At 40.7% G+C, this 25,941-nt stretch overlaps 2 protein-coding genes across 4 annotated transcripts in view; one reads left to right on the top strand and one right to left on the bottom strand.

Moving 5' to 3' along the window:
- The window catches only part of LMBRD2 (LMBR1 domain containing 2), a 56,692-nt gene extending 54,595 nt beyond the window's left edge, over positions 1-2,097 (bottom strand). The window contains exon 1 of one of the 2 annotated variants that reach the window (XM_074206905.1): positions 1,997-2,097. The gene's annotated coding sequence lies outside the window, so the exon portion shown is untranslated. The remainder of the gene's footprint in view (positions 1-1,996) is intronic. The other variant, XM_074206904.1, reaches the window with a different exon arrangement.
- A 290-nt stretch (positions 2,098-2,387) lies between these two features.
- Positions 2,388-25,705, top strand: SKP2 (S-phase kinase associated protein 2). Of its 2 annotated transcripts, XR_012471777.1 has the most exons (11): positions 2,388-2,667; positions 3,046-3,305; positions 11,889-12,000; positions 13,768-13,911; positions 15,763-15,897; positions 16,850-16,948; positions 18,665-18,795; positions 20,191-20,242; positions 20,394-20,501; positions 22,327-22,837; positions 23,718-25,705. XR_012471777.1 is itself a non-coding variant. In XM_074202645.1 (10 exons), the coding sequence occupies exons 1-10, from the start codon at positions 2,660-2,662 to the stop codon at positions 22,538-22,540; spliced, it is 1,263 nt and encodes a 420-aa protein (XP_074058746.1). In that variant the 5' UTR covers positions 2,388-2,659; the 3' UTR covers positions 22,541-25,704. The 2 variants fall into 2 exon arrangements, 1 of the variants encoding a protein (XP_074058746.1); XM_074202645.1 differs by having other exon boundaries at positions 22,327-25,704.
- Positions 25,706-25,941: the final 236 nt, after the last annotated feature.

Genomic DNA, 25,941 nt, shown 5'->3' with positions numbered 1-25,941 from the left:
ACACATAATTATTAAAAACTGAGAACTTGATCTTATTAATATTGTGGTGAATCAATTAAAAGGTCCAGTTCTTATATGTTGTTTTTTTTTAAAACTATTGATCTAAACTAGATGTTAATGCACATACACATACAAACACACACACACACACACACACACACTCTCTTTCTCTCTCTCTCTCTCTCTCTCTCTCTCTCTCTCTTCTCTCTCTCTCTCTCTCTCTCTCTCTCTCACCTAGGTCATTATAACTATCTTTGCAAATAATCCTGACCATAGAAATAAGAATCATATATCTGTGTGCAAAAGCAAAATGAGGTTATGGTAGTGAGGTGAAGTACAAAAAGCTAAATTTATTGAGGGTCTATATTTACTCAGAAAATATTAAATGATAAATTGTCAGGAATAATTAAAGTTTATGAAATAATATTCAAAAAATATGTAAAATAATTGTAATACTTCATAAAATAAGATCACTGATCATTGGTGGACTTGGTGATTCAAGTTTAAAATGGAAAAAAGGTGTGGCTTTAGGGAACACTATCAATAGAAATAGAAAATAGTTAAATAGAAAACAGAAAAAACAGAAAAAAGTTAAGACAATGATAACTGTCTGAATATAATGCAAAATAAGTTAATCCACATTAAACAAGTTTAGGTGTTCTGATTTATCAGTGTAATAATGCTGATATGCTGTCTGCAAAACACCTGTTCTGCTATTCTGAGAGCTGATCTCTAGAGCTATGATTCAAGATGTTTAAACTAGAAGTCCTCTAACTAATCTAAACATTAGAATACCTTTTAAGTGAAAGAAGTTTTCACGGGTCTGAAAAAGAGATGGAATACACAAGAGATATAACAAATTGGAATTTTATGCCTTACACAAACAATACAAAAATACTAGAAGGAAAAATTTTTAGATAGTTTATAAGTGATAGAAAAATCTGGCATCAAGATGGATTACACAGATAAACAGTGAACCTTTACAAAAACCTCTCCCTTCCCTCAAGATTTTATGACCATAAAAATTTAGCTAATAATCAACGATCTGTGCAAAGAAAGAGAATGAGGAAATGAATTAAAAAAACAACAACATGGTTTGCATTTAGTTTAGAAATCGTTTTTCTTTGACACAAATATACTCTTCCTGGAGAATATAACCATTCGCATTTATATATAGTTTTTTGCCCTTCTGAGTCATGAAAAAGTAGTAAAATCTTTTGGACTAAGCTCCCAAACCACATTAATAAAAAAAAGGGATGGGGACTTTCCCAATAATAAAGTTAAATGCATAAAAAATAAAATTACATACTTAATATAGTTTAATGAACTGCGTAGAAGAAGCATTAAATCTGGCGTTCTTTAAGTAAAATAAATATAAATAATATATATTTCTAATATAAATATAACAAAAATAGCAAAACTCAACAGGTCCTGATCGCCCAGATAACGTATGAATCATTAACAGCAACTTTTGTTTCCTCGCCACTACACCAACAATTCATTTTCCCTGCTACAGGCATAATAACAACCTTAGGGATCACGAATTCTCCAACAAGGAAAAGACGACACCCCCCTTCCCAAGCCGTCCGTCCAGCTTCGGCCACGCTCAGAGCAGAGGCTACGCAAGCAAAGAGCCGGGGCTGAGGTTTAATCCTACGACTAGATGTTTCAGCCTTCCACTTTCCTAAGGGAAAATCATCAGAGCGACCCAGAGCTTGCTCGGCAAATGCCCCGTTTTCACGGGGGGGGGGGGGTCTTCTCAAAGCCCGTCTATTTGCACGGCCGCAGCAGGGCCCCCTGCGCCCCCTCCCCCACGCCTCGGGGGCTCCCACAGTTCCGGAGTCCGCTCCGTCATCCCGGCGCGGTGATGCGGTCGGCTTCCGACGCCTCCGCTCCCTGCGGCCCCAGATCCCGCAACTTTGGGGGTCCGGCGCACGTGACGCTCGGCAGGCACGCCCCTCCCCGCCCCTCCCCCACGCCGGGGCCGCAGACTCACCCGGGCCGCGGCGTCCCCCTCAGCAGGCACGGCGGGACCCCGGGGCGGCCATCGCCGCCTCGGCCTGCAGCCGCTCCCCGGCTCTCAGCGTCGCGCCCGAGGGCTCCGCGGGCCAACGGGCGCGGGAACGCGAGGACCCGCCGGCGCCTCCCCCGTCTCGGGAGGAGCAGCGAGCGGCGGCGCCGAGGAGGCTCGGGAAGCCCGGCCGCCTTCAAGCCGGTGACATTTCTCCGCCGGCCCCTCCTCCCCTTCCGCTTCCTCATGCGGACGTCACCGCTCTGTCCCGGCCCCGCCGGCCTCCCGGGCCGCGAGGGCTTCTGGGCTAGCGAAGGCGGGCGGGGGTGGGGGCAGAGCTCGCGAGAAGTAGGAGGCGAGGAGCGGAGGAAGCGACGCGGCCGAGCATCCGGCCAGAGGCAGGACCCAGGGCTCGGAAGCGCGGGGGACTACACGTCCCAGCAGGCCGCGCGCCTGCCCCGAGGCCGCCTACCGGGAGAGGGAAGAGGTTCCGCGCGCGGGTTGAATGGGACGCCGCCTCCTCGGGGCCGCGTCGCACCGTGGGGCGTGGCGGGGCCCCGCCAGTCCCAGACGCGGGAAGCCCGGACGCCACAGCGCAGCGATTGATGCCAGGCCTTCAGCGCCCTCCTCGGCTCCGGCGCGGCCACCATGCACAGGTAATCTCCCCTTTGCGAGCACGAGCGGCGGATGTGTGCCGCAGCCCCGCGTCACCCTTCCCTTCGGGGGCCCGGCGGCCTCGCGGCCCGGCGTGGCTGCCCGTGGCCCGGGCGCGCCTCCCCACCTCCCGCCCTCGTGCAGAACTTTCTAAATTGTCCGCACCGAAAAAAAAGTCGTTTTTTGCATTCTAGATTAACACTTTTTTATTAAAGATTTTATTTTCTTCGAGTTTTACCGTTTTCCCCCGATCCCCCCCCCCACCCCCCAGAGAAAGCTTTTGAAGCCCACCCCGCACCGCGGGTTCTGAGGAGAGAGCCGCCTTGGGCTGCCCGGGGCCCGGGGGGGCCGGGAGGGTTCAGCCTGTGGCCTCCCCGCAGGAAACACCTCCAGGAGATTCCCGACGCCGGCAGCAATGTCAACATCACCTTCACGTGGGGATGGGACCTCCACAAGACCGCAGACTTGCTGTCGGGGATGGGGGTCGCCGTGCTGGAGAAGGAGAAGGCCGACAGTGAAAACATCCCCCAGGAGCTGCTCGTACCCCCCACCCCCCCTCCGAAGAAACAGAAGGTGAAAGCCAGGGAAAAGGACTTTGTGATTGCCCGAAGACCCAGACAATCCAAAGAAAACAGTTCAGGTACGTCCCAGGGCAGTCGTCGGTGTGAAAGACCGAAAAGTCTCTCTGTTTTACTGCAAAATTGTTCCAGGAGCTAATAGAAAGCTTTAAGGGATGGCTGTTCAGCACCAGATCATAGGTTCAGAGATGGAAGGGGCTCATGGAGTCCGACCCCCTCATGTCACACATGAGAATAAGGTTTCAAGAAAACATAGGTAAGTATATGGCAGAATCTAGGTTTGTAAACTGTAAATCCCACATTCTTTCCAGATGTATAATATTTGCAGATCTCAATATTGAGAGTCATTTAATTGTTCAGTCCAGGGAGAGCTAGGACCTGGGTTCTCTCCCCTAACACATGCTGATTTTGTGACATTTGGCTAGTCCCAGTATATAATAAACTTATATTGATGGATCGATTTTCCTCATCTTTAGTTTTTTAAATTACTGTTTCAGCCCCCCCCTTAAAAAAAAGAATACTTTAACCATTGACTTCAGTCTTGTCCAGGAACATATAAAATTAAAATATTCTGGTCATTATCTCATGAAGACATTTCCTGCCTTTCTCACTAGGTCACACTGAGGCTCTAAGCTTCCAGGTCTGTGACATGCAAAAGTGAATGTATGAAGAGCTCATAAGGTGAAGATCCTACAGATTCATGCTTTGGTTTATACTGTATGACAACTGCCCTACATTGGGCCTTTTGTCCAAAGTCTATGCACTTGCCATTCTCCAAGTATTTGAACATAAAACGGACACTGTGTCCTCGGTAAGCAATTAAGGACCATAGGCCTCCTCTTAGAATCGGGTACCAGGCAGGGAATCAGGAAGAATCATCTGAGTTCAGATCCAGGCTCAGACACTTGACCCCAGGCAAGTCACTTTATCCTGGTTGTCTTAGTTTCATCATCTCTAAAATGAGCTCAAGAAGTAAGTGGCAAACACTCTAGTGTCTTTGCCAAGAGAACCCCAAATGCGGTCAGGGAGAATCAGACATTGTGGAAAAGACTGAACAACAGGGGCGGCTAGGTGGCCTAGTGGATAAAGCACTGGCCCTGGAGTCAGGAGTACCTGGGTTCAAATCCACTCTCAGACACTTAATAATTACCTAGCTGTGTGGCCTTGGGCAAGCCACTTAACCCTATTTGCCTTGCAAAAACCAGACTGAACAACAAAAAAATTTACTTCCCTGGGGTAAGAGACTAAGTAAATATTAATTGGATTAAATTATGTTTTTGCCTGAGTAGTAGGGGAAGGGCTAAAAATTTGTCCTGGCTGTAAACTTCAGGAATACAGGCAGCCTAATTCTGGTTTCAAAGGTTACAATGAGGCCCAGTTTTAAAATTATAGACTCATTTCTACCAGTGTTTGTTGGGAGCCTATTCTTTATCCAGCAGTGTTTGAAATATAAAAGATTATAATCTCTGGTCAAGCTGTGCAACCTAAGCACACCACTTAATTTCTCTTGGTGGTTGGACTGGTTGGATTATTAAGTCTCCTCAACTCCAAAACAGCTGTAATTGGGAGCTAAACTAAGGTAAATTACCAGCTGAGATTGGTTCGAATATACCATCTTTAATAAATTTATTCTGGAAAATAACCCTGCATTCAGGTTTTATCCAGGATAGATTTAGAGAACTAAATAATATCTATTCCTTAGATAAGCATGTTCTTTTGAGAAAGTATTGCTAGGGGGGGCAACTGGATGGTGCAGTGGATAGAGCACCGGTCCTGAAGTCAGAAGCACCTGAGTCCAAATCTAGCTTCAGACACTTAATGATTACCTAGTTATATGACCCTAGGAAGTCACTTTGCTTCATTGCCTTAAATAAAAAATGACTGTTGTTTAGTAATTTTAGTTTGTCCAACTCTTCATGACTCCATTTGGAGTTTTCTTGGCAAAGATACTAGAGCAATTCGTTATTTACTTTCCCACCCCGTTTTACAGATGAGGGAACTGAGGCAAACAGGTTTAAGTGACATGCTCAGGGTCAGATAGCTAGTAAGTGTCTGAGCCTAGATTGAACTCAGGAAAATGCCTGGCATTGTCCACTGTGACACCACCTAGTTGCTTCTCTCCATCTAGTTGTATCTCTGCCATCATCAGCTTTGCTTTTTTAAAATAGAAAGGAGGGTTTTTTAAATTATAGAGTAAAGCCCTGAACAGAATCGCACTGACCCAATAAACACACAAAAGGATTGACTCCAATGTAATTACCAAGTTATAAGTTGAGAGAGTAGGGAGTAGCTAGCTGGAACAATGGAGGGAGCAGCAGCCCTGATGTCAGGGGGATTTGAATTCAAATCTGACCTCAGACAAGTCACTCAACCCCAATTGCTTCATTCCCCCCAAAAAATAAAGGGTAAAAAAAAGAGAAACTCTATAAAGAAGCCATATTTGGAATCAGGAAAACCTGGATTCAGAGCCCAGCACTCACACTTGTGTGGCTTTGAGCAAGTTTCTTAACTTGTCTAAGCCTCAGTTCCCTCATCTGTAAAATAGTGGAGGGGGGGCACCTTATTGGAATAAGATGACATTTAAGGTCCTTCCAGCCTTGTGACTATATAGATCAGCTTTAAGTCCATTTCCTGTTAAATTTGACTTTTTCTTTAATATAGTTACTATTTAATGTCTTTACTACATTGAGAAACAATGTTATGTGTTTGTTCTTTGGGAAAGCACATTGGAAATAAAACTATTACTTACTACGTAATCAGGGTCTGGATGGACCTGGAAGCTGTATAGTTATCCCTGAGCTTTGATATTTGATAGCCTGTCCCTTCTACCTGCACAATAAATGACCCATGATTCATTAACTGTCCCCTTTGTGGAAGGCATTGATCTAGGCTTGATTATGTGAGTTCGTAAAATTATAAGACTTGTCTTTCCTGCCTTTAAAATCCCTGCAATCCATTTCCAATGCTTACAGACATTATTGCTTATTATTATTCTTCGATCATTTCATGGTATTATCTTTTTTTCTCAGCCCAAGTAGCTAACAAGTCAACAAGTACTAGACATTTTTTTACAAATAGGATACCATTCAACTTAGAAGTACAATCAGGATCTGACAACCCCCAGTCATATACTGATTTAGGATTATAGTTATTGGACACTGACTTGCTAGAATCAGGAAGTAAGACTATTACATCCATGCCTCTATTTCCTAGACTGAGATTTAAAGTAGGGAAAACAGCAGGTCTCCAGCTAGGAAGGCCTGAATTCAAATCTTGCTTCAGACACTTATTTAGCTATATGACCCTGGGCTTAACCTGTTTGCCTTGATTACTTATCTGTATAATGAGCTGGAGAAATAAATGGCAAACTACTCCAATATCTTTGCCAAGAAAACCCCAAATGGAGTCACAAAAAGTCAACAGATCTGAATAAACAGCAAAAATGGGAACAAGGACAGGAAGTAGCATTTTATAGTGAAGAGTCTTGGGCTCAGTTCATATCTCAGCTCTGATACTAACTGTGGGACCCAGGGTAACTCTTCCATATCCCTGGGCCTCAGTTTCCTCATCTATAAAATGAAGGGGTTGAACTAGATGACCCTTAGCATCCAGCCTAGATGTATAATATTGCCTATTCCATCTCCAAAATTGCTTGATCTTCTAATCCTTTTTCTCAGTCCCCATTGATATCACCTTAGTACAGGAATAAATTATCACCCAAGTGGACTATGCCTTAGCCTAACAGGCTATCTCTTCTCTTCACTTTGAATCTCTTTCATACTGTTTCCAGATGAACTTTCCCTTCTGAAATTCGGCTTGTCAATTTCATATAGATAATAATTATTCCATCTATCATACTTCAACTTGTTCTGTACCAGGCCCAGAGGGAGCAAGACCTGAGTTCCAATTCAGCCTCACATACCTACCAGCTGTGTAACCTTGATATTAAACCTATTAGAATAGTTTCTTCCTACCTTTCTCTTTTCCTTATTCTTCCTTTCCTCTCTCATTCTTTCCTTCTTCCATCTTTTCTCCTTTCTTCCCTCTCTTTCCTTCTTCCATCTTTTCTCATTCCTTTTTTCTTCTCTCCTTCCTCCCTTTCTTCCCTCCCTCTCTCCTTTCTCATTCCTTTTTCTTTCTTCTCATTTTCTCTCCTTCCTTGTCTCTTTTCCTCCCTTCTCTCCCTGCCCTCCTTTTTTCCATCCTTTCCTCTTCCCCTCTACCCCCTTTTCCTTTCCTCCCTTCTTTCTTCCCTCCCTCACTCTTTCCCTCTTTTCTTTCTTCCCTCCTTCCCTTCTTTCTTCTTTCCCTTTTTTTCTTCCCTCCCTTCTTCCTTCTCTCTTTTCTTCCTTCCCTCCCCCCCTTCCTTCCTTTCTGTTCATGGACTCCAGATTGAGATCTCCTTTGTTCACAGTGCTGTTATGTCATGCCCCTGTGTCTTGAGGGGGCCTCAGAGCAGGACTATATGGGAGGTAGTATTGACCTCAGGGACTTCAGATAAGGGAGCACTACCAAGGAACACCCTGAAAAGTCCAGGTACCACCCCTAGTGTGTCAGCATCAGCACAACAAGGTCATCTTTCTTTGGATAAGTTTATAAACAAGTGTGAGGAAATTCATTCCATTCCTCAAAGATGAGAAAACTGCACCAGTCATCATCACCTCCTGCATAATGAGGGCTGCCCTGTGAAGAAGGTGTTGCCAGTTGCCACATTATATTACTGTCTGGTGCAGGTAGCCTGGGGCTGAGGCATTACCTTTTTTTACAAGTCTTCCACCAGCCTCTATTTAAAGAGGGCATCTTGTGGAACACCATGAGTGAAGGAGTGTCCTGAATGAAGTGTTTAAATACCTAGAGCTGGAAGGAACCTCAGACACAGTCATTTTATAGATGAAACTGAGGACTCCCAAGGTTAAGGGACTTGACTAAAGTTACACAATCTGTATCAGGAGTGGGATTCTGACCCAGGTCCTGGAACTCCTGAGTCAATACTTTGTTTTCTTTGAAGTAGTTTTTCACAGAACTACTTGTCTCTCTAGTTTAGTGTTTAAAAAACTTACATGTACTAAAACAGATGCCAAGGCATTTCTCACTGATCTCTAGGATAAGGTGTGTGTGTGTGTGTGTGTGTGTGTGTGTGTGTGTGTGACACACCCCGTCTTGAAAAGTCCATCCTCCCTTCTGGTAAGGGAAACAATTCAAAGCTGGAGCTCACAGGGGAAAGCTTCTTTGATCCACAGGTGTTATATATTCCTGGCCCAGCCTGCCCAGAATTAGAATGGACCTCTCACGAAACCATTCTCCCCATCCCCCCATCCCCTCAAACCAGTTTGACTGGAAAGTAAAAAAGTGGGAAATGGAGGGAGGATCCAGATTCCAGTTGAATTTAAATGCCAGCCTAAGAGATCAGTAAGGAGCCAGTGAATATTTTGGGCCAATTCAGTCCCCTAATTACAGGTGAGGAAACATCTCAAGCATTGAAGTCATTTGTCCAATGTCACACAGCTCATAATTACAAGGAGGGACTTCCACCCAAAGGATTCTTAGTCTGAAAACAGTGTGGCAAACACTTTAATAGCAACTTGGCTCTGTGTGGATAAGTGCCCATTTAATACTGTTAGACCCTGAGGAGTCATTTCTTTGGGATATAAGAGCAAGAAAGGACATTATTTGCTTAATCTGCAGAAAGAACTGTACCTGCCTTGGGAGAAAAACAAAAAGTACAGCAAGTAACAGGATCTCTCTCTGTGTGTCTTGGGTGCTCTTCCCAGATGGCTGATTTTATTTCTTTATTATTATTATTATTATTATTAATTTTATTACCTTTGTGGATAACCATAAGCCACATCCTCTGAACAAACTGCAGCAAAAAATAGCTAGACCCAAGGGAAAAAGATTTAGATAGATGAGTGAAATTGAATTTCAAATTCTTAACAGATTTGTTTTGTTGCCTTAGCATTTTATTCATAAACAATTAAAGCCTGGAGGGACCTTCTAAGTTGATTTTAGGCCCAGAGAAGGGAAGTTGTGACTAGCCCAAGGTCTTTTGACTTCTAAGTGGTTTTGTGTTATTTTTGTTCTAATCTTGGGCTTTCATATGCTCTTTAAAAACCTGGCTTGGATGTCTTGAGTTTCCTTTTCTCATCAAGTGATTTGTAAGCATAAATAATGGTCATAAATTTGAAATTAAGTTTTATCTCCTTCCTTAAATAAGCAGAGATGGAGGCAGCTAGGTGGCATAGTGGATAGAGCACCAGTCCTAGAATCAGGAGGACCTGAATTCAAATATAGTCTCAGACACTTAATAGTTACCTAGCTGTGTGACCTGGGGCAAGTCACATAATCCCATTGCTTTGCAAAAACCAAAAAAAAAAAAAAAAAGCCAGGAGATGATTGTTTAAAGTTGCCAATATACAACTATAACCTGGGCAATTTTTCATCCTTCCAAGACATTCCTCCTTCCTATATTTATTGAGTTCTTACACTGTGTTAAGGGCTAGCTACGAAGAATACACAGGCCCTGCTCTCAAGAAGCTTATGTTCTAGTAAATGCTTGGAAATTATTAAGTACATACAAGATACATGCAGAATAGAAGAAAGGTAAGCTTAGAGGGGAAGGTCCGGGGTGGGAGGAGGGGACAAGGAAGGCATTCTGTGCAGCAGTCCTTGAGCCGAGTCTTGAGGGAAGGGGGGTATCCTAAGAGGTGGGGAGTAGGGATGCCTTTCAGCTACAAGGAACAGCTAGTATAAGGACATTATGATGTACAAGGGACACTCCTTTGTTATTTGTACTATTGGGGTATGGGGGACTGCAAAGGAGCCTAAAAAACCTCCTGTGTAATCAAATCAAACAGTCAGCTTTATTCCACGTACTGAGTTCCACATCCTTGACCTCTTCAAATTCAGTCTGGTGTGACCATTTATCTGGGATGTACTGGGGGAAAGTCTTTACAATTCCAAAATCTATTGTTCAAAAGGATTCTAAATAATAGTGAATTTGCCACCCTATCCAAATTCTTGAGAAGTTGACTATCCAACCTGGGTTCCAGAAACAGTAGCTTGCAGCCAAGCATTGAAGCTATTTATTGGTTTCCCTCTGGGGAAGGAGCTGGTATCCCTAGACATAACTGCTGGTAGAAGCAGGAAAATGTGCATCTTCCAGGTTTTTGAAATGGTGTGTGTTTTAGATTAGATGAGTGAACTAATTATTGATAAGGTCGTCAGTCATTAGTGCTTAATCAATTGTAAAAATCCTCTGGCCCTTCAGAACTTGTGCTTCCTTCCCCCCCCTCAACTTTCTTGTCTCCTTATACTTACCACACCTGAACACAGATCGATCCAGTGACACTGGTCTACTGGCTATTGCTCAAACTTCCTCATCTTCCAAATGGACTTTTTCACTGACTTCCCCCCAAGCCTGTAATGTTCTTCCCCTTCATCTCCCAATTCTTGGATTCCCTAGCTTCCTTCAAGTCCCATCTAAAAGTCTTTCCTGATCCCCCTTAATTCTAATGTTTTCCCTTTGTTGATTATTTCCAATTTGTCCTTTGGGGGGGGGGGCAAGGCAATGGGTTCAGGTGACTTGCCCAAGCTCACTACACAATTATTAAGTGTCTGAGGTCAAATTTGAACTCAGGTTCTCCTGACTCCAGGGCCAGTGCTCTATCCACTTCGCCACCTAGCTGCCCCTAATTTGTCCCTTTTTATAGCTTGTTAGTACATATTTTTTTGTATGTTATTATCCTGAACTACTTGAGAGTATGAAATGACTTTTTCTTATTGCTTGTTTATTGTCTGAGTTACCACAGTCTAAAGTGGATATTGAATTCTCCTGAACCTCATCATGTTAAAAATATATATATATGTATACATATATATTTATGTTATATTACTTGTTATGATATATATATATATATATATATATATATGTTAATATAAAATCACTCACAGCTCCCTGGGATCTTGCACTACCCTTTCTAGCCTTGTTACATATCATTCTACTTTGTATCCCCCTACATTCATCTGAACAAGTCTTGTTAGTGAACCTCCTCCCATGACACTGTCACTAATCTGTATTCTTTGGCTATCCTCAATGCTTTGAAAAGTATTTCCTTCAAAACTTGACAAAAGTGCTACCTTCAAGGGGAAGATTTTCCAAGTCCTTTTCTCTCAAACTGTTGTGACTTCCCTTTTGAAACATCTTTGTATTTATTTTTGATATTCTGTGCATTTTGAAATATGTATATGCTGTTATTTTTTATTTAATATATGTATATGCTGTTATTTTCTCCAATAAAATATAAATTTGAGGGCAGGAAAACTTAGGGTTTTTTTCCCTCGCTGTAACTCAACCCAGAGTAGCTACTTAGAAAATGTTGAATGAAATTATCTAGCCCCAACCCCTTTACAAATAATGAAACTAAGAACCCAAGGAAGGGAATGACTTTCTCATGATTGAACTAGGAAGAAAATGGCCAGTCCCAGATTCAAACCCAGTTCATCGACTCCAAATCCTTTGCTCTTTCCACTTCCAACATATGTCCATTTTAAAAAGTGCATAAAAAAGGATTTAATAGAGTTTTATACTATATACTTAAATCAGAATTTTGAGGAAACAAACCTGGTCTGTTATTGTTTTATTAAAGGAATTTCTTGGGATGTGCTTCCAGATGAATTGCTCCTTGGAATTTTTTCATATTTATCTCTACCCGACCTTGTAAGAGTCTCTGGGATTTGTAAGAGGTGGCATCGCCTCTCGTGAGTATTTTATTGTCTTTTGCTTCATTGCTTTGGGTGGCTTCTCTTAAAGGAAGTGCTGGTTGGTTTCAAAAATTCAACAGTACAATTCATAAGACTTGTAAGCTGATAATCAGTGGTTATCAATAATGAATGCTTCTGAGCAGTCACTTAGAAAAGCAGGGAGGCAGTTTCTTGAGCTCCCATACAGGGAACCTCATCTCAATTGTGTGCCTGTTTTGTTCTTATTTTTGTTTTTTTTTAAACTCTCAGGCTATGCATAAGCTTTCTTTTTCATTAGCAGCCTTGTTAATATTCACTGTGTTCTTGCCTCATACCCTGAGTCCTTGGGTAACCATCTGCTACCTATGGCGATGACAAACATTCTAGAAAGAGCCTGCCTCTGATTTAGGACTTTTCTGTGAGATTTGTTCTAGTTCATTAGAAGGATAGTTAAGAGAGCCTCAAAGGTCATCTAAAAATTTACTTTCTCAGTTATTGTCTTCACTTCTTGTTCTTTCTACTTCTTAAAGAGGCTTCCTCTAAAGGGAGCATGTGTACCTTTGAAAGACAGTGGGAGTGACTTCCTCCCTATGAAAGCTAAAGGTAGGATTAGGAACACAGGAAGGCTCTTTATCCAGGTCTTCTGGAGTGGGTCCTGCTCCTGAGGTTGTGTGTGGCCCAACCCCAGCCCATTTGTCACCAGCCATTGGTACCTATTCTTGCAGTTCTGGGAACTCAGTGTCCTTCCACTCAGCTTCGCTGTCACTTGGCAGTTGTGGAATTATACTGTCTACTAGCTAAGTGAATAAAGTCTCCCAATGACCACTTATATGAATACTCAGGTTAGAGTTGCTCCTGAATTCTGCCTGCCACTTAAATGGTGAAAAGATTTTATTATTATTTTTTCTGATTTTTGTGGGAAAATGATCAAAATCAGAAATAATATATACTAATGACTGGGTTGTGAAGTTTTATTTCCTAATTTGGAATAATAAACTGAAATATGGTAACTCACCCCTTTAGAACAAAACTGAAAGACCATTTGAAAAAGGCAAGTTCATCTCTTTGGGACAGGCCAACAGCAACCATTAGTGCACTTTTTTATTTTTATTGCAAGGGCACCCCGGTTAAGTGGCTTGCCCAAGGCCACATAGCTAGATAATTTTTAAGTGTCTGAGGCCGGATAGGGCCAGTGCTCTATCCACTCTACCACCTAGATGTCCCTATTGGTGTACTTTCAAAAGCTGGAGCCCCAAACAGATCTAAGAGGAGTGATACCCTCTAGGCATTCAGGGTTTCTATATCATTGGTCCAAGAGTTTTCAATAAAACAGGACTGATCCTATTTAAAAATATGTATAACAAAAGGATTTCACAGTCTCAAGTATTTCAAATACAAGAAATCTGACATGATGATAAATCACTAATTTTTTTTTAAAAATCTGAAGATTTAGAATGGGTTGTAGAGTTCTTTTTTAAAAATGAGTTTTTAATTGGTATTTTCTATTTCTTACATTACCATACTTATCCCAAGTATCACAACCTTTACCTCCTCCCTTCCCCCTCCCCCTCTATAAAGGATCTTGATGTGTATCCTATCATCCTCCTCCTTAGCAAACATTTGGTAGTTATTATTTTAGGAATTTTGAATTTTGGGAGGCTCTTCTGCTAATTGACAGATCAGACCCATGCTAGCTCTAGTATCTTTGTCATCATTATTTGGCTAAAAAGATTGTCGAGATTTCCTAGTATTTAGCTTTCTGAAAAAATTCTGCCTCTCTTCTAGGTTTGATGAATCCTTGTGGCAAACCTTAGACCTGTCTGGGAAACATTTACTGCCAGGAGTAATTGGGCAATTGCTCTCTGTAGGGGTGGTCGCTTTTCGTTGTCCAAGATCACATGTGGATGATCCATTGTTTAAAAATCTCAGGTAAGATTTGTCCATGGGGGTGGGGTGGGGGGGCAAAACAATAGTTGTATGACCCAGAAAGGAAATGATCGACTCTTAGAGCTGGAAGGGAGGCCGGCTATCATACTCTCACCTGAAGTACAAAGACCCTGCCCCTACAGCATCCCTGGCAAGTTGTGGGCAGAGCCAGCATCTCTTGCAGCAGCCCGCTCCACTCCACTTCCAAATGAATGGAATTGTTATTTCCGTTTTATTGGTTGCAGGTGCTCCCTCCCCTGAGGCAGATTGAGATCCCTACTTTGGAAGACTGTTGTCTCCCAAATTGTAGGCTAAAAGAAACTTACTCCCCTAACATGGACCTGAGAGAGAGCCTGTCCAGATGTATATTGAAGCTCAGGAGATGGACACATAACCAGTATAGGTCCCATTCTCAGAATGAATCTGTGAACCACAGTGAACTCATCTATCTTCTTCTACAGGTCCAACTCCTGAGACAAGTCAAGAAATCATAGGAGGGCTTTAGGAGAGGATCTACTTCAGAATTCATCTAATGCTTTCCAGGGTCAGGGTAGTACAAGAGTAAGAACCTGAGTTTACAGCTGTTCTTTTAATATATTACTGTGATCCCTTTCCTATTCCTGCAGCTCTTCATATAATCCCGTGTTAATAGGAAACAGCAATTTAAATCCCAAAGAGCATCCTTCGTATTTTTGCCAAACCTACAGGACACTAGTGTAAAGTACTCATGGTGTAGAAATGCCCTCCAATTAGGCAGTTCATGGGTGACTTGTCTTAGGGAGTTGCTCCAGGCAGTAGGAGGTTAAGTGTTTAGTATGGGTCAGGAGTACAAGACCTGAGCCCATATCTTCTGGGCTGATCCTTTTATCCACTACCATACTGTAAGTTAATAAAAATTTAATAAGTATGCAATAAATATTTAATAAGAAAGCTCTGGGAGAAAAAATAGTAAAAAGAAAGGCAATCCCTGGCCTCTAGGAGCTTACAATCTGATGTTTGTCCTTTGTTTTTGAAGAAGACTGTAATAACAAACCTGCGTTGGATTTGAGTGAGGGGGTGCTGTGCTAAGTAAGCTTCACTTTCTCCTCCAGAGTCATCTGGGTCCAGGGGCCAGATGTGAATCAGAACGACTGGAGCTAGCTAGAAAGCCAGGCTATGAATTAAGTGAATTCCCAAGGTCACAGCTAGCCAAGTGTCTGAGGTTGAACTCAGTTTTCCTGACTCCAGGGTCTGTGCTTTATCGCCACCTAGCCGCCCTAATAGGTTAAACAGTATACAAAAGGGCTGAGTGAGGAAAGCAAGGTACTTGATGACTTTCAAATAGTTGGGTTAGGTAGAAAATAGATGGGCACCTAAGGTTCTTCCTTAAAGGGAGGTTCCTCACCCTCCATTCAGAGTGGTCCCAGGGAAAAGGGGTGCAGCTGAAGGATGAGTACTAGCTTGATATTTCTGTGGGCATGGTCAAGTCCATACTGCCTTTCATTAGCACTGCTTTTTTTTTTTTTACCACTAAATCAAATCCACTGTAGCTGGTCGTATTCCTTTATTCATTTCAAACTATTATCTAAGCAGAAGTGCTGTGGTTTCATTTCAAGTTTATGCAATAGTGAAAAGAACATGGTTCTTAGAGTCACAAGACCTGGCTATGTCACTTCCCTGATCTTTGACCCTAGGAGGAAAGCTTGGAACCTTTCCAATTCTTTTTCCTTATCTGTAAAATGGCCACACTGATAATACCTACACAAGGATCAAGTAAGATCATGTCTGTCAAAACAAGAGGGTAGCCACCCAGCTTGATAATAGTGGAACCTCTTTGTTATTGTAATAGTAAGGAATCTCCTTGCTTATGCGCAGCCCACTTCGGATACAGCACATGGACCTCTCTAACAGCATAATAGATGAAGCTGCCCTAGAGAGCATCATATCCCGCTGCTGCAAACTACAGAACCTGAGCTTGGAAGGCCTGAAGCTTTCAGATGCCATAGTCCGGTAGGTCATGGTCACCTTTCTTACTGAGAAATACAACTGCTACATGATATGGCAAGAGGGTGGTTACAGAGCAGAGAGTCTAGCCTTAATGGACTTTTTTTTTTAGATTTTTTTTTTCAAGGCAGTGGGGTTAAGTGGCTTGCCCCAGGCCACACGCCTAGGTAATTATTAAGTGTCTGAGGTCGGATTTGAACCCGGGTACTCCAGACTCCAGGGCAGGTGCTTTATCCACTACGCCACCTAGCTGCCCCAAATGGACTCTTCTTAAGCAGTTGTGAATGAAAATGGATGACTTCAGGAGTGATGGCTGGGCATCTCCAACATTGAAAATAATCTTAGGAAACCTTGGGAATTCTCACCTGTCCTCGGCCTGGGACAGCCTTAGTTGCTGTTTCCAGCAAATAGAAACTTAAAAACAAAAGCAGGATATATCCAATTTAGAATGGTCTTGTATGCCATCTAGACTTTGAGTCTGGAGCCCTGAGCTTCTCCGCCTTCTGGTCTTAGCACTTCCTGAAATGTTGCTATTCAATTGCTCTTTTAAGCCTTTTTCCTCCTTTAATGCCCTCTCATCCCTTCCTTATTCCCCTATTGCTCAGTATCCTTCCCTTCTCGCAGGGCCTAGGTTAAGATTAGCTTTTTTTGGTGAAATCTTATCCAACTAATGCCCTTTTAATTTTTTCATCCATTAAACCTATGGTCTGTACCATGCCATCTTATACTTAGATTACCTTAGAATTTTTCCCTTATTACTTTATGCAGGTCAGGTTTTGTTTTTCCAAACCATTGTTCTTCTTGAAATGCATATAGTCTTCCAGAGTTTTAGAGTTCTTACCCTCCTTCCTAACCATTACATACAAATGTATATTCATACATGCATGTGTGTATACACATACATAAAATTAGTAAATGCTAAATATGCCTATTTGTGTATTTCTGGCTTTTCTTTCAGAAATCTGGCTCAGAATTCAGACTTAGTGCGACTAAACCTCTCTGGGTGTTCTGGATTCTCAGCCTCTGCCCTGGGGACTGTGCTGAGCAGCTGTACTCGGTAGGGATTGATTTGTAGTAAAGCTGTCATGTTAACTCATAATGGTCATATCTCTTTGTTCATCCATTTAAAAAACAAAGAAAGGTTATTAGGGTGGTTCAAGCCCATATGTTTGACAAAAACTGAATTTAAAATGTAGGACTCAGTATTTCAAACTAGTCTTTTATTCCCATAGTAATTTTCCTCTTAAATGCAATGACTTTGCCAAACTTGGGAGGTGCTACATCCCATCAAAGTAAACTTTAATTTTTGTTGGGGGGTTCATAATCTTTTTCCAACGTGTACCAGATCTCAGTGATATTTTATCGATGTTACTGAGAAAAGGGATGGGAAAGAGGGAGGGCTATAGCTTATGTAAGGTATACTTTATTGCTATTAGAGTCTTTGTGGGATTTCAGGATAATACAACCAACCTATTCAAAATGAATTACTTGGGAATGAGGTAATTCATCAAACTACATTACATTCTGAGTTTCCAGGGCTCTGTTTAAGAAGCAGTAACAGAAACACCTATATCCTGCAAGACTTTTTGTTTGAGAATGAGAAATGGAGGCAAAGGTAGATTTATAAGTAACTTTTTTAATGTTACTATTTCTATAACTAAGGACTACAGTGATATCCTTAGTTTATGAAATGCAATCATGCTTACCTAGGTTTGAAATGGATACTCAGATCTCAGATGCTTTTCTCTTTTCCTTGAAAAAGGGTATCCTTTTTTACTTATTAAAAATATGTTTTTTGATGCCTTCTGTTTTTATATCCCATCCCTTTCTTACTCCATTCTCCCACTTTATAACTGAGCCATCCTTTGTGACCTCATCCCCCCAAAAAAATCAGTTCATTAAAACGGACTCAATTATTTCACCCATTTAAAGATGAATGGAGCAATCTGCATCTGTTATTCTCTACCTGTATACTGAAAGGAGGGAAGGGTTTGTAATCATACTCATCTTAAAAATCAATCTGTTTGACTTCCTGTCAGGAGCATTTTCATTTAGGATATTGTAGTCATTGCAGAATTCACTTAAAAAACATCTTTTTGCAGATTCACCATTAATAATAGCACCTTTTCCTCAAAGTAGTACTGTGATGAGAACATTACTCCCTGCTCATTACCTATTTCCTGTTTGATTCCATTCCTGGAATGATGGGGAGGAGAAAGGAGGAGGAGGAGTTATTTAATGGGGACTTTGACCAAAATCTCCATAATTTTTCCAGGGAACAAGCCCTGGAGAATGGGAAGCAGTGAGGATAAAATTTCTTTCCCAGTATGTAAAAGCAACTGATTGTTATATGTAAGAAGTCACTGGATTCCAGTTTTGTATTTTGTTTTCCTCTCCCATTCCCCCTGGTATTTCAAGTACTGAAGCAACTAGGTGGCACAGTAGATAAGGTGCTGGGCCTGGAGTCAATTCAGCCTCAGACACTAGTTGGGTGACCCTAGGCAAGACACTTAAACCTGTTTGCCTTAGTTTCTTCATTTTTAAAATGAACTGGAGAAGGAAATAGCAAATCACTCAATATTTTTGCCCAAGAAAATTCCAAATCAGGTCACAGAAATTGGATATGACTGAAATGCTGAATAACCACAACATTTCAAGTATATGACCTCTCAGTTAGGGTCAGCCGCCACATTTGGAGGCTGGCTCACCCTCCTGAGAAACCTGTTCTCCATCACTGCTTCACACTCAACTATGATTTCTGTCTTTTACACAGCTTAGATGAGCTGAACCTGTCCTGGTGCTCTGATTTCACAGCAGAACACATCCAAGTTGCTGTCAGTTCTGTTACAGAAAATGTGACACAGTTGAATCTCAGTGGGTACCGACAGAATTTACAGAGAACAGGTAACTGGGAAGGGACCACCTGTAAGGGAGTAAAGTTCAGTGGTCAAATGCAAATGAGGAAGACCTTCCCTTCCTTCCCCCTGATATCTCCACATCCGGTCAGAGCTTGTAGGCAGGTCATCTTTTCCTGGAATATAGATCAGAATTAACATCAGTCATACCTTGGGACATTACTATTTATTTTCAGATGCCATGCCCCACTAGTATTTATTCATATCTAGGGAAATTTGCTTCATCTGCTTAGAGGAAGAAGTTATTTCTTGATTTTTCTCCCTTGTTCAAAGTTATTCTCTTTATCTTTTATTACTCCTATCCCATCAATTGAACCTTCTTCCCCTTTCACCTTATGAAAAGGGGACAGAGTGCCCTATATCAGGACTTCTTATTCATCACTTCTTTAGAAGAGAATGTCTTTAGAAGACAGTAAAAGTCTTGGCAAAATATTGAAAAATCATGTTAGAAACCCTTTGGATTGTTTCAGAAACACTAGGCAGAAAAGGTTCATCTGGCACATGCATGGACATACTGAATTTCAACATGAATAGTCGGTGACAATGGTCCCAAATGTCTGGCGGCCATAGAAGAGGAGAGTGAGAACCCAGGAAGGTCCTTATGGTGTAGGTAGGGTTGTGGGGGTGTGGGGTGTTATTGATCACCCAAGGAAATCTGAAACACAAAGGATCGGGTATTTATTTTGCCCTAAAGGAAGGGTCATTTTACAAAAAAAAAAAAACAATTTATATTGAACTTTCTGGGCTCCTATTGCATTATGATATGGGGCTATGGACATGGAGCTAGTAGCCAGGGTTTTCGAGGTTGACTTTTGCCTTTGACCAGCTATATGACCTTGGGCAAGTCTTTTCCCTTTTTTTTCAGAAGGGGGGGCTGAATTAGATCAGCATTATCAAACCCATTTCTATTTCTATAACATCTTAACTTACAAAATCATAAGCTAGTATTATGTTACGTTTTTATTTATTTTGTTAAACATTTTCCAGTTGCATTTTAATCTGATTCAGGAACATTATGGAGTTTTGCAGGCCAAAGTTGCTTGCTACTTCTACTCCTGAATTAGCTGATCTCCAAGCACTAACTTTCCATTTGATTATTTCTGCAGAATGATTGCTGTACAGGTAGTGTTCCAGTGTTCTTTAACTTAAACTTCTGAATGAGAGTAATTTTGTGGAGGGTGGAGAAAGGGAATGGACTGCCTTGCCTCAAAGCAAAATTTGTAACTTTTTAAAAACACATAATTTGACTAAAATTTGTCCTGTACATTCTGCAGTTTTTGGGTTTTTTTTCTAAAAAAGGTTCCTTTTGAACCCAAAGGCAGCTGATGTGAATTTGTTTGACAAATTGCCCATAAAATTGCCTATATATTTTTTTCCTTCCTAGACGTGGCGACGTTAGTGGGAAGGTGCCCCAATCTCGTCCACTTAGACTTAAGGTATGAATTTTTAGAAGTTTGCCATAGAAAGAGGTAGTTACCTTGGGAAAGGGGAAATAAGGGACTGTTAATAGAAAAAAGTGGCTATCATGTTTTCTTATTGATGGAGAGAATAATTTTGGACATTTTTGCTCTCTTCCTGTTCTTTTAGTGACAGCATCCAGCTGAAGACTGACTGTTTCCAGGAATTTCATCAGCTTGTCTACCTCCAACACTTGTCTATCAGTCGATGTTATGAAATAATGCCAGCTGCCTTACTGTGAGTGCCTCCTCATAAACTTTTTTTTGATCATTTGATTAATAAATGTCAGTCACCAGTCATCATCAATTTTAACAAAGGTATCAAAACTAACAGGTAACACTATCCAAAGATGGGGAAACCGAGGACCAAGTAGAGATTGTTGAACTTTGAAAATGTTTCAGGAAAAAATCAGAATTATATCATCAGGCTTTTCCTAAATATTTTCATTTGAAGTGGCAAATAACTAGCCACTTACTTACAGGAAGAATAGAAAGAATATAAGGTAGAACACTGCAGTCCAAAGATCTGCATTCATATTCCACCTCCACCTTTGTTCCCTTGGGCAGGTCATTTAAATTCTGGGCCTGCTTCCTCATTTTTTTTTTAAGTTTTTGTGGAGATAAACTGGGCCCTTGTTTTTTTCTAGGCTTGTTTCCCCTCTGCATGCCTCCACTGTCAATTAGAAGCTTCCTAAAATGGGGCAGCTGCTACAACCACTACTCTAGGTTCAGAGACAATTCCTTGTATGTATATCCCTAACCAGTGAGAAGATTTGAATTGCATCTCTCGCCACACAAATGGGGTCCTGAAGAGTTGAATTGAACTGAAAAACAATTCAACAATTCTCTGCAGTAGTTTATTTTTAATGTCTCAAACAAAAAAGGAACTTCTGTCTCTGCCTTTTCTAGTAGTGTTGGATACTCTTCAATGATGAGATGGTTTGTTGAAATTCCAAAACAAATGTTTTCTTTTCTGAGACTTTGAACAGGACCATGTACTTTCAAGCACATAGGTACTGGAGATAATTCTTAGGCATATCCGTTTGAGTTGAGAAGATATTTCTCAAAAGTGTCCCTGGCTACTGGTAAGCACTGATAATTCCTTCCTTTCACCTCCATTCCTAATTGGAATGCAGTTTAAATGTTGAGGGATAAGCTCTATTTTAAGGTATGCTGTTTATTTACGTTGACTGAGTTTGATATTGATTGTATTTTGTAAGATGCCATTTCCTTTGAAAGAGGAAGCTCAATTTTTATTATAAAGAGTATGTATACAGACACACACACACACACACACACACGTTTTCAAAGCTAAGTCTGTTTCCCAGTTCCTATCTGTACAAAAAATTCCTTTTGCTCTCATGTAATGAATACTGCCCCTTATTTAACTGCTCAACTTAGAGATGGAGAAGTGAGGTGACCTGGACAAGAAGAGTTCATGAATAAACAAACTTTAATATTTCTAAAACATTAAGTTCCTCTTTTCTGAGATAGTGATTTTCCTGTTGCTACCAAGGGGGAACTCAGAGCTGAAACTTGAAGTACTTCGAGCTGAGCCACTAAATATAGGTGTTTTTTCCCCTACTTATTTTAATGTGGTATTAGCACCCAATTCATGAAATAAGGCAATGCAAGAAGCCCTTGCTAATAATAAGCATGGTACAACTTAGGATGCAAGCAACACAGCTTACATTTTAGTAGAGGTGGGGGGCAGAGATATACAAACATATAAGCACATTATATTTGGAAAATGGTAAGAGTAGGAACCCCTTGAAAATTAGCCTGAACATGTTTTGCTTAAACCCAAAGAGGGGTGTGCTAGAAATAATGCTAATTTTCATATCTTCCAAATATTTTCTTTGGACTCTGTGGAACAAAACAGATGCATTAATATTTTTACATAGGGATTGTCTCATTATTCTGTCTTTCCCCCTCCCCCCATATTTCTTAGGTTAGCTAGGGGTTATGTCAAGTCATGTAAGAACCTGTTAGGTTAGTTGGTCAAGAAACTATGTACCCTGTAAATTAGCTGGTCTAAAAGTTGTATATGTCTCCCTTTCCAGTGAACTTGGAGATATCCCCTCACTGAAGACACTACAAGTTTTTGGAATTGTAACAGAAAATTCCCTTCCTGTGCTAAAGGAAGCACTCCCACATCTGAAAATCAACTGTTCTCATTTTACCACCATTGCCAGACCAACAGTGGGCAACAAAAAGAACCCAGAGATCTGGGGCATCAGATGCCGCCTGATGATGCCCAATCCAAATAGCCATTGATGTCCTTGTGATAGTGACTTCTCTTCACAAAACAAAAAAAGCAGACAGAAAAGACCCTGTGTGGAATCCCTCAACTATTTTTCTTCTGATTGAGTGTACCTTTTTACCTTTTAGCTGTTTTGGCTTGAGGATCACTTGAGAAAGAACTGTTTCATATCACTATCATAAAAGTTTAAGAATGTGTTTTGCACTGGGAACAAAACTTTAAATCATTTTTAAAAATCTGCCTGGAGAACCCTGACACTTCAAGTATTTATGAGTTTAAGGATATAAACTTATACTTAAAGGTGATTCAAGGTAAGTACTTCACCTCTCAGACAATTCCTCTTCTAAAAATCTTCAGAATGTAGCCAGTGATCACTGAGTGAAGAATTTTATAGAAACTGTTAAAGCAATTATACATGCTTCTTCCATTTTATTTCTCTGCCTTGCTTTATATAGAAAAGATTGAATCAACTCCAAATTACTCATTTTCTGAATTAAGCACAAATATAAAGCACTAGAGTTCCTTGCTACCCTAACTTGGGTGGGGGGGGGATCCAAATAATGTCTTTGGATACTAATCACTAAACCCTTAAGTGAAAAGAATCATGGGAAGGAGAACTCCACAAAAGCATTTTAAGAGCTTGAAAAAAATGTTGTTTTTAGACCAAGGGATGAGGCAAAAAGAAAAATACATTTCAACTTGGTAATGAATGTGTGTCAAAAAAAGCTTGAGAACCTTAGAAGACAGAGCAAGCCAAATGACAGCTGGTTCCTGTGGTTGATGAGCTTGGAGTCTAAATGGTTTCCTTACAGTGTCTTAAAGATAGTTTTTCTAGATTCTGAAAATCAGCAATGAGGATGTAATTATGGTGTTTGCTTTTTGCAAAATTTCTTTTCACATCATGACCAGGTATCTTAACATTGGTAAATACTTGCTGCCTCCTTCATTTTTTTTATATTTAAGTGCTTTTGCTTTCAATAGTTGATGTTCCATGAACTAAATTCTATTTAGATGCTTAGTAGAATTTTAGCCTTGTTCCCTGTTCTTTATCACTGAGGTCTGGAAGGGGCTATTTTAATTTTTCTCCTAGAATCAATTAGATATAAGAAAAAAATTTGCATCTGTTGTTTGGAATGCCCCCATTAGAAAAATTTCTGGGGGCATAATAAGTATTGCATATTTAATTACCAGGGATCATCATGAAACTTCTACACTCTTGCAAAAGAGGAGCAGTCTCTTGACTTGGTTCAGTCTGGGAGCAGGAACCCTAACTTAAAAGTATTGATTGTACCTCTGGGAAACAACTTTGACTTTATAACTGATGGAACATCCAGGAAAAAAAATTCTTTTAATTAACAAATCATTTCACTTTTTCCATTCATCAGACAACTTTGGTTTTGTGACTTACTTTAAAAAATCAAGATGGGATTAATGTTAAGATGTCTTATGTTGAACTGCATCTCTACTAAGGACATGGTATTTGTTAAGACTGAAAGAGAGAATGCTTTGGCCCAGTGTTAGACAAATGATTAACTGTTGCTGTCAGACTGTTTTTATGAGCTGTCACTGAATGGTCACTACACCTTGAAATGTTTACAAAATAACCATTAAAGAGATCTAGGATGGATCTGGGGGGACTTGGACCTCTGGGTATACATCCTTCAGTAATCAAATTCAGATATAAGCTATCTTGCCAAGATTTTAGTGACCTATATTTTCCATGTTTACGTTTTTTATTAAAAATTTTAAAAAATTTACACAAATGACTTCATCCTTTGTGTATTTTTAAGCCAAAGTGCTGAAAAGCAATGAGGGTAGTGTGTGAGTATATTTAATGTAATAGTTAAGTCACTTTAAAAATGGTATAACCACTACCACCACCACCACCACCAATAGGGTTTAATGGACTGAAATTTAAAACAATGTACTTTGTTCAAATACTTCTTAGATTCCATCTTTATCATCTTCCCAAAAACTGTGTCCATTCCTGCCCAAAAGATTCTGTCTAGAATCCTCACTTTCCAATCAACAAATTAAATTTGAGAGAATAGTACTACAACACTGAGTTACAGTCTTCCCTCATCATGTTTCTTTTTCTGTACCTAGAACAGTCAGAAAAAAAAAGTCTCCATTAACAATCTTCCTTGAGCCTAAAAGAAGGGGGCAGCAAACCTTAAGTAGCTACTATGGACCAGGTGTTTTACAAATATTTCATTTAATCCTCACAATGACTCTGAAGCAGGAGCTCCTATTATCACTATTTTTTAGTTAAGGAAACTGAGGCAGAGGTTATCTGAAGATGGATTTGAATTCCAGCCTTCCTGTCTTTAGGCCCAGTGCTCCATCCATTATGCCACACTAGCAGTTTCGTGTTTTTACTTCAATCTAATCAGTTTATTTTGTAATCCTATATTTTATACATTTAAAAAATTCTGAAAAGGGAACCATAGGATTCACCAGATTGCTAAAAGGGATCCATTATACAAAAAAGGTTAAGAATCCTTGCATTAGTGATAGGCAAAGATCTACTGTACACTTGGTAAATTCTTCAACTTGAAAAGGCTACAAGCCAAGACCAAAGTGGAGGGAGTGTTGGTACAGGGTTTTCAGTTTGCAGGTGACTGTGCACTTAATGCAGCCTCTGAAGTTGAGATGCAACAAAGTACGAGTTGATTATCTACTGCTTGTGCTCTTGATCTACCGATTAACATCAAGAAAAAACAGGTGCTCCATCAGCCAGCACCACACCATTGTTTACAACAAATGGAGAAATGTTGAGTGCTGTGGACAAGTTCATTAATGTTGGTGGCATGCTTTCCAGAGAAGTTCACATTAACAATGAGGTTGACATTGTCAAACCTAGCTCAGTATTTGGGGTCTTCAAAAGAAAGTGTGGGAGAGAAGAGATAATAGACTAACTACCTGAAGGTCTACAGAGCCAGTATGCTGACCTCATTGCTATAAGCCTGTGAAACTTGCATCATGTCAGGAAACTGAATCGCTTCATGTGAATTGTCTTAGGAAGATTCTTAAGCTACCAGACAGAGTTCCTTTTTTGAGTTAACCTGTTAAGCATTCAAATGTTAATACAGAGAGCTGGCCAAGTTGTTAGGATGCCAAACACTTGCCAAAAAAATAGTTTAATGGATAACTCACAAAGGGCAAGCATTCGGGGGGGGGGGGGCACAGAAAAAAAAGGATACTCTAAAAGGTCTCTCTTAAGAGCTTTGGGATCCACTGGCACAGGACCACTCAGCATGCTGTGCCCTCATCACAGAGGGTGTAATGAGCAAGGTAGAATTGAAGCAGCTCAAAAGAAATATGAGAGGTGCAAGTTTAGAGAACCCACCCCAGCTGTTCACATGGAGTACTTGTGCTTGACCTGTGATGAAGCATTCTGAGCTCATATCGGTCT

The sequence above is a fragment of the Macrotis lagotis genome, chromosome X, assembly GCF_037893015.1.
Source record: "Macrotis lagotis isolate mMagLag1 chromosome X, bilby.v1.9.chrom.fasta, whole genome shotgun sequence".
NCBI lineage: Eukaryota > Metazoa > Chordata > Mammalia > Peramelemorphia > Peramelidae > Macrotis > Macrotis lagotis.
This window is presented reverse-complemented; position numbering and strand designations above follow the sequence as displayed.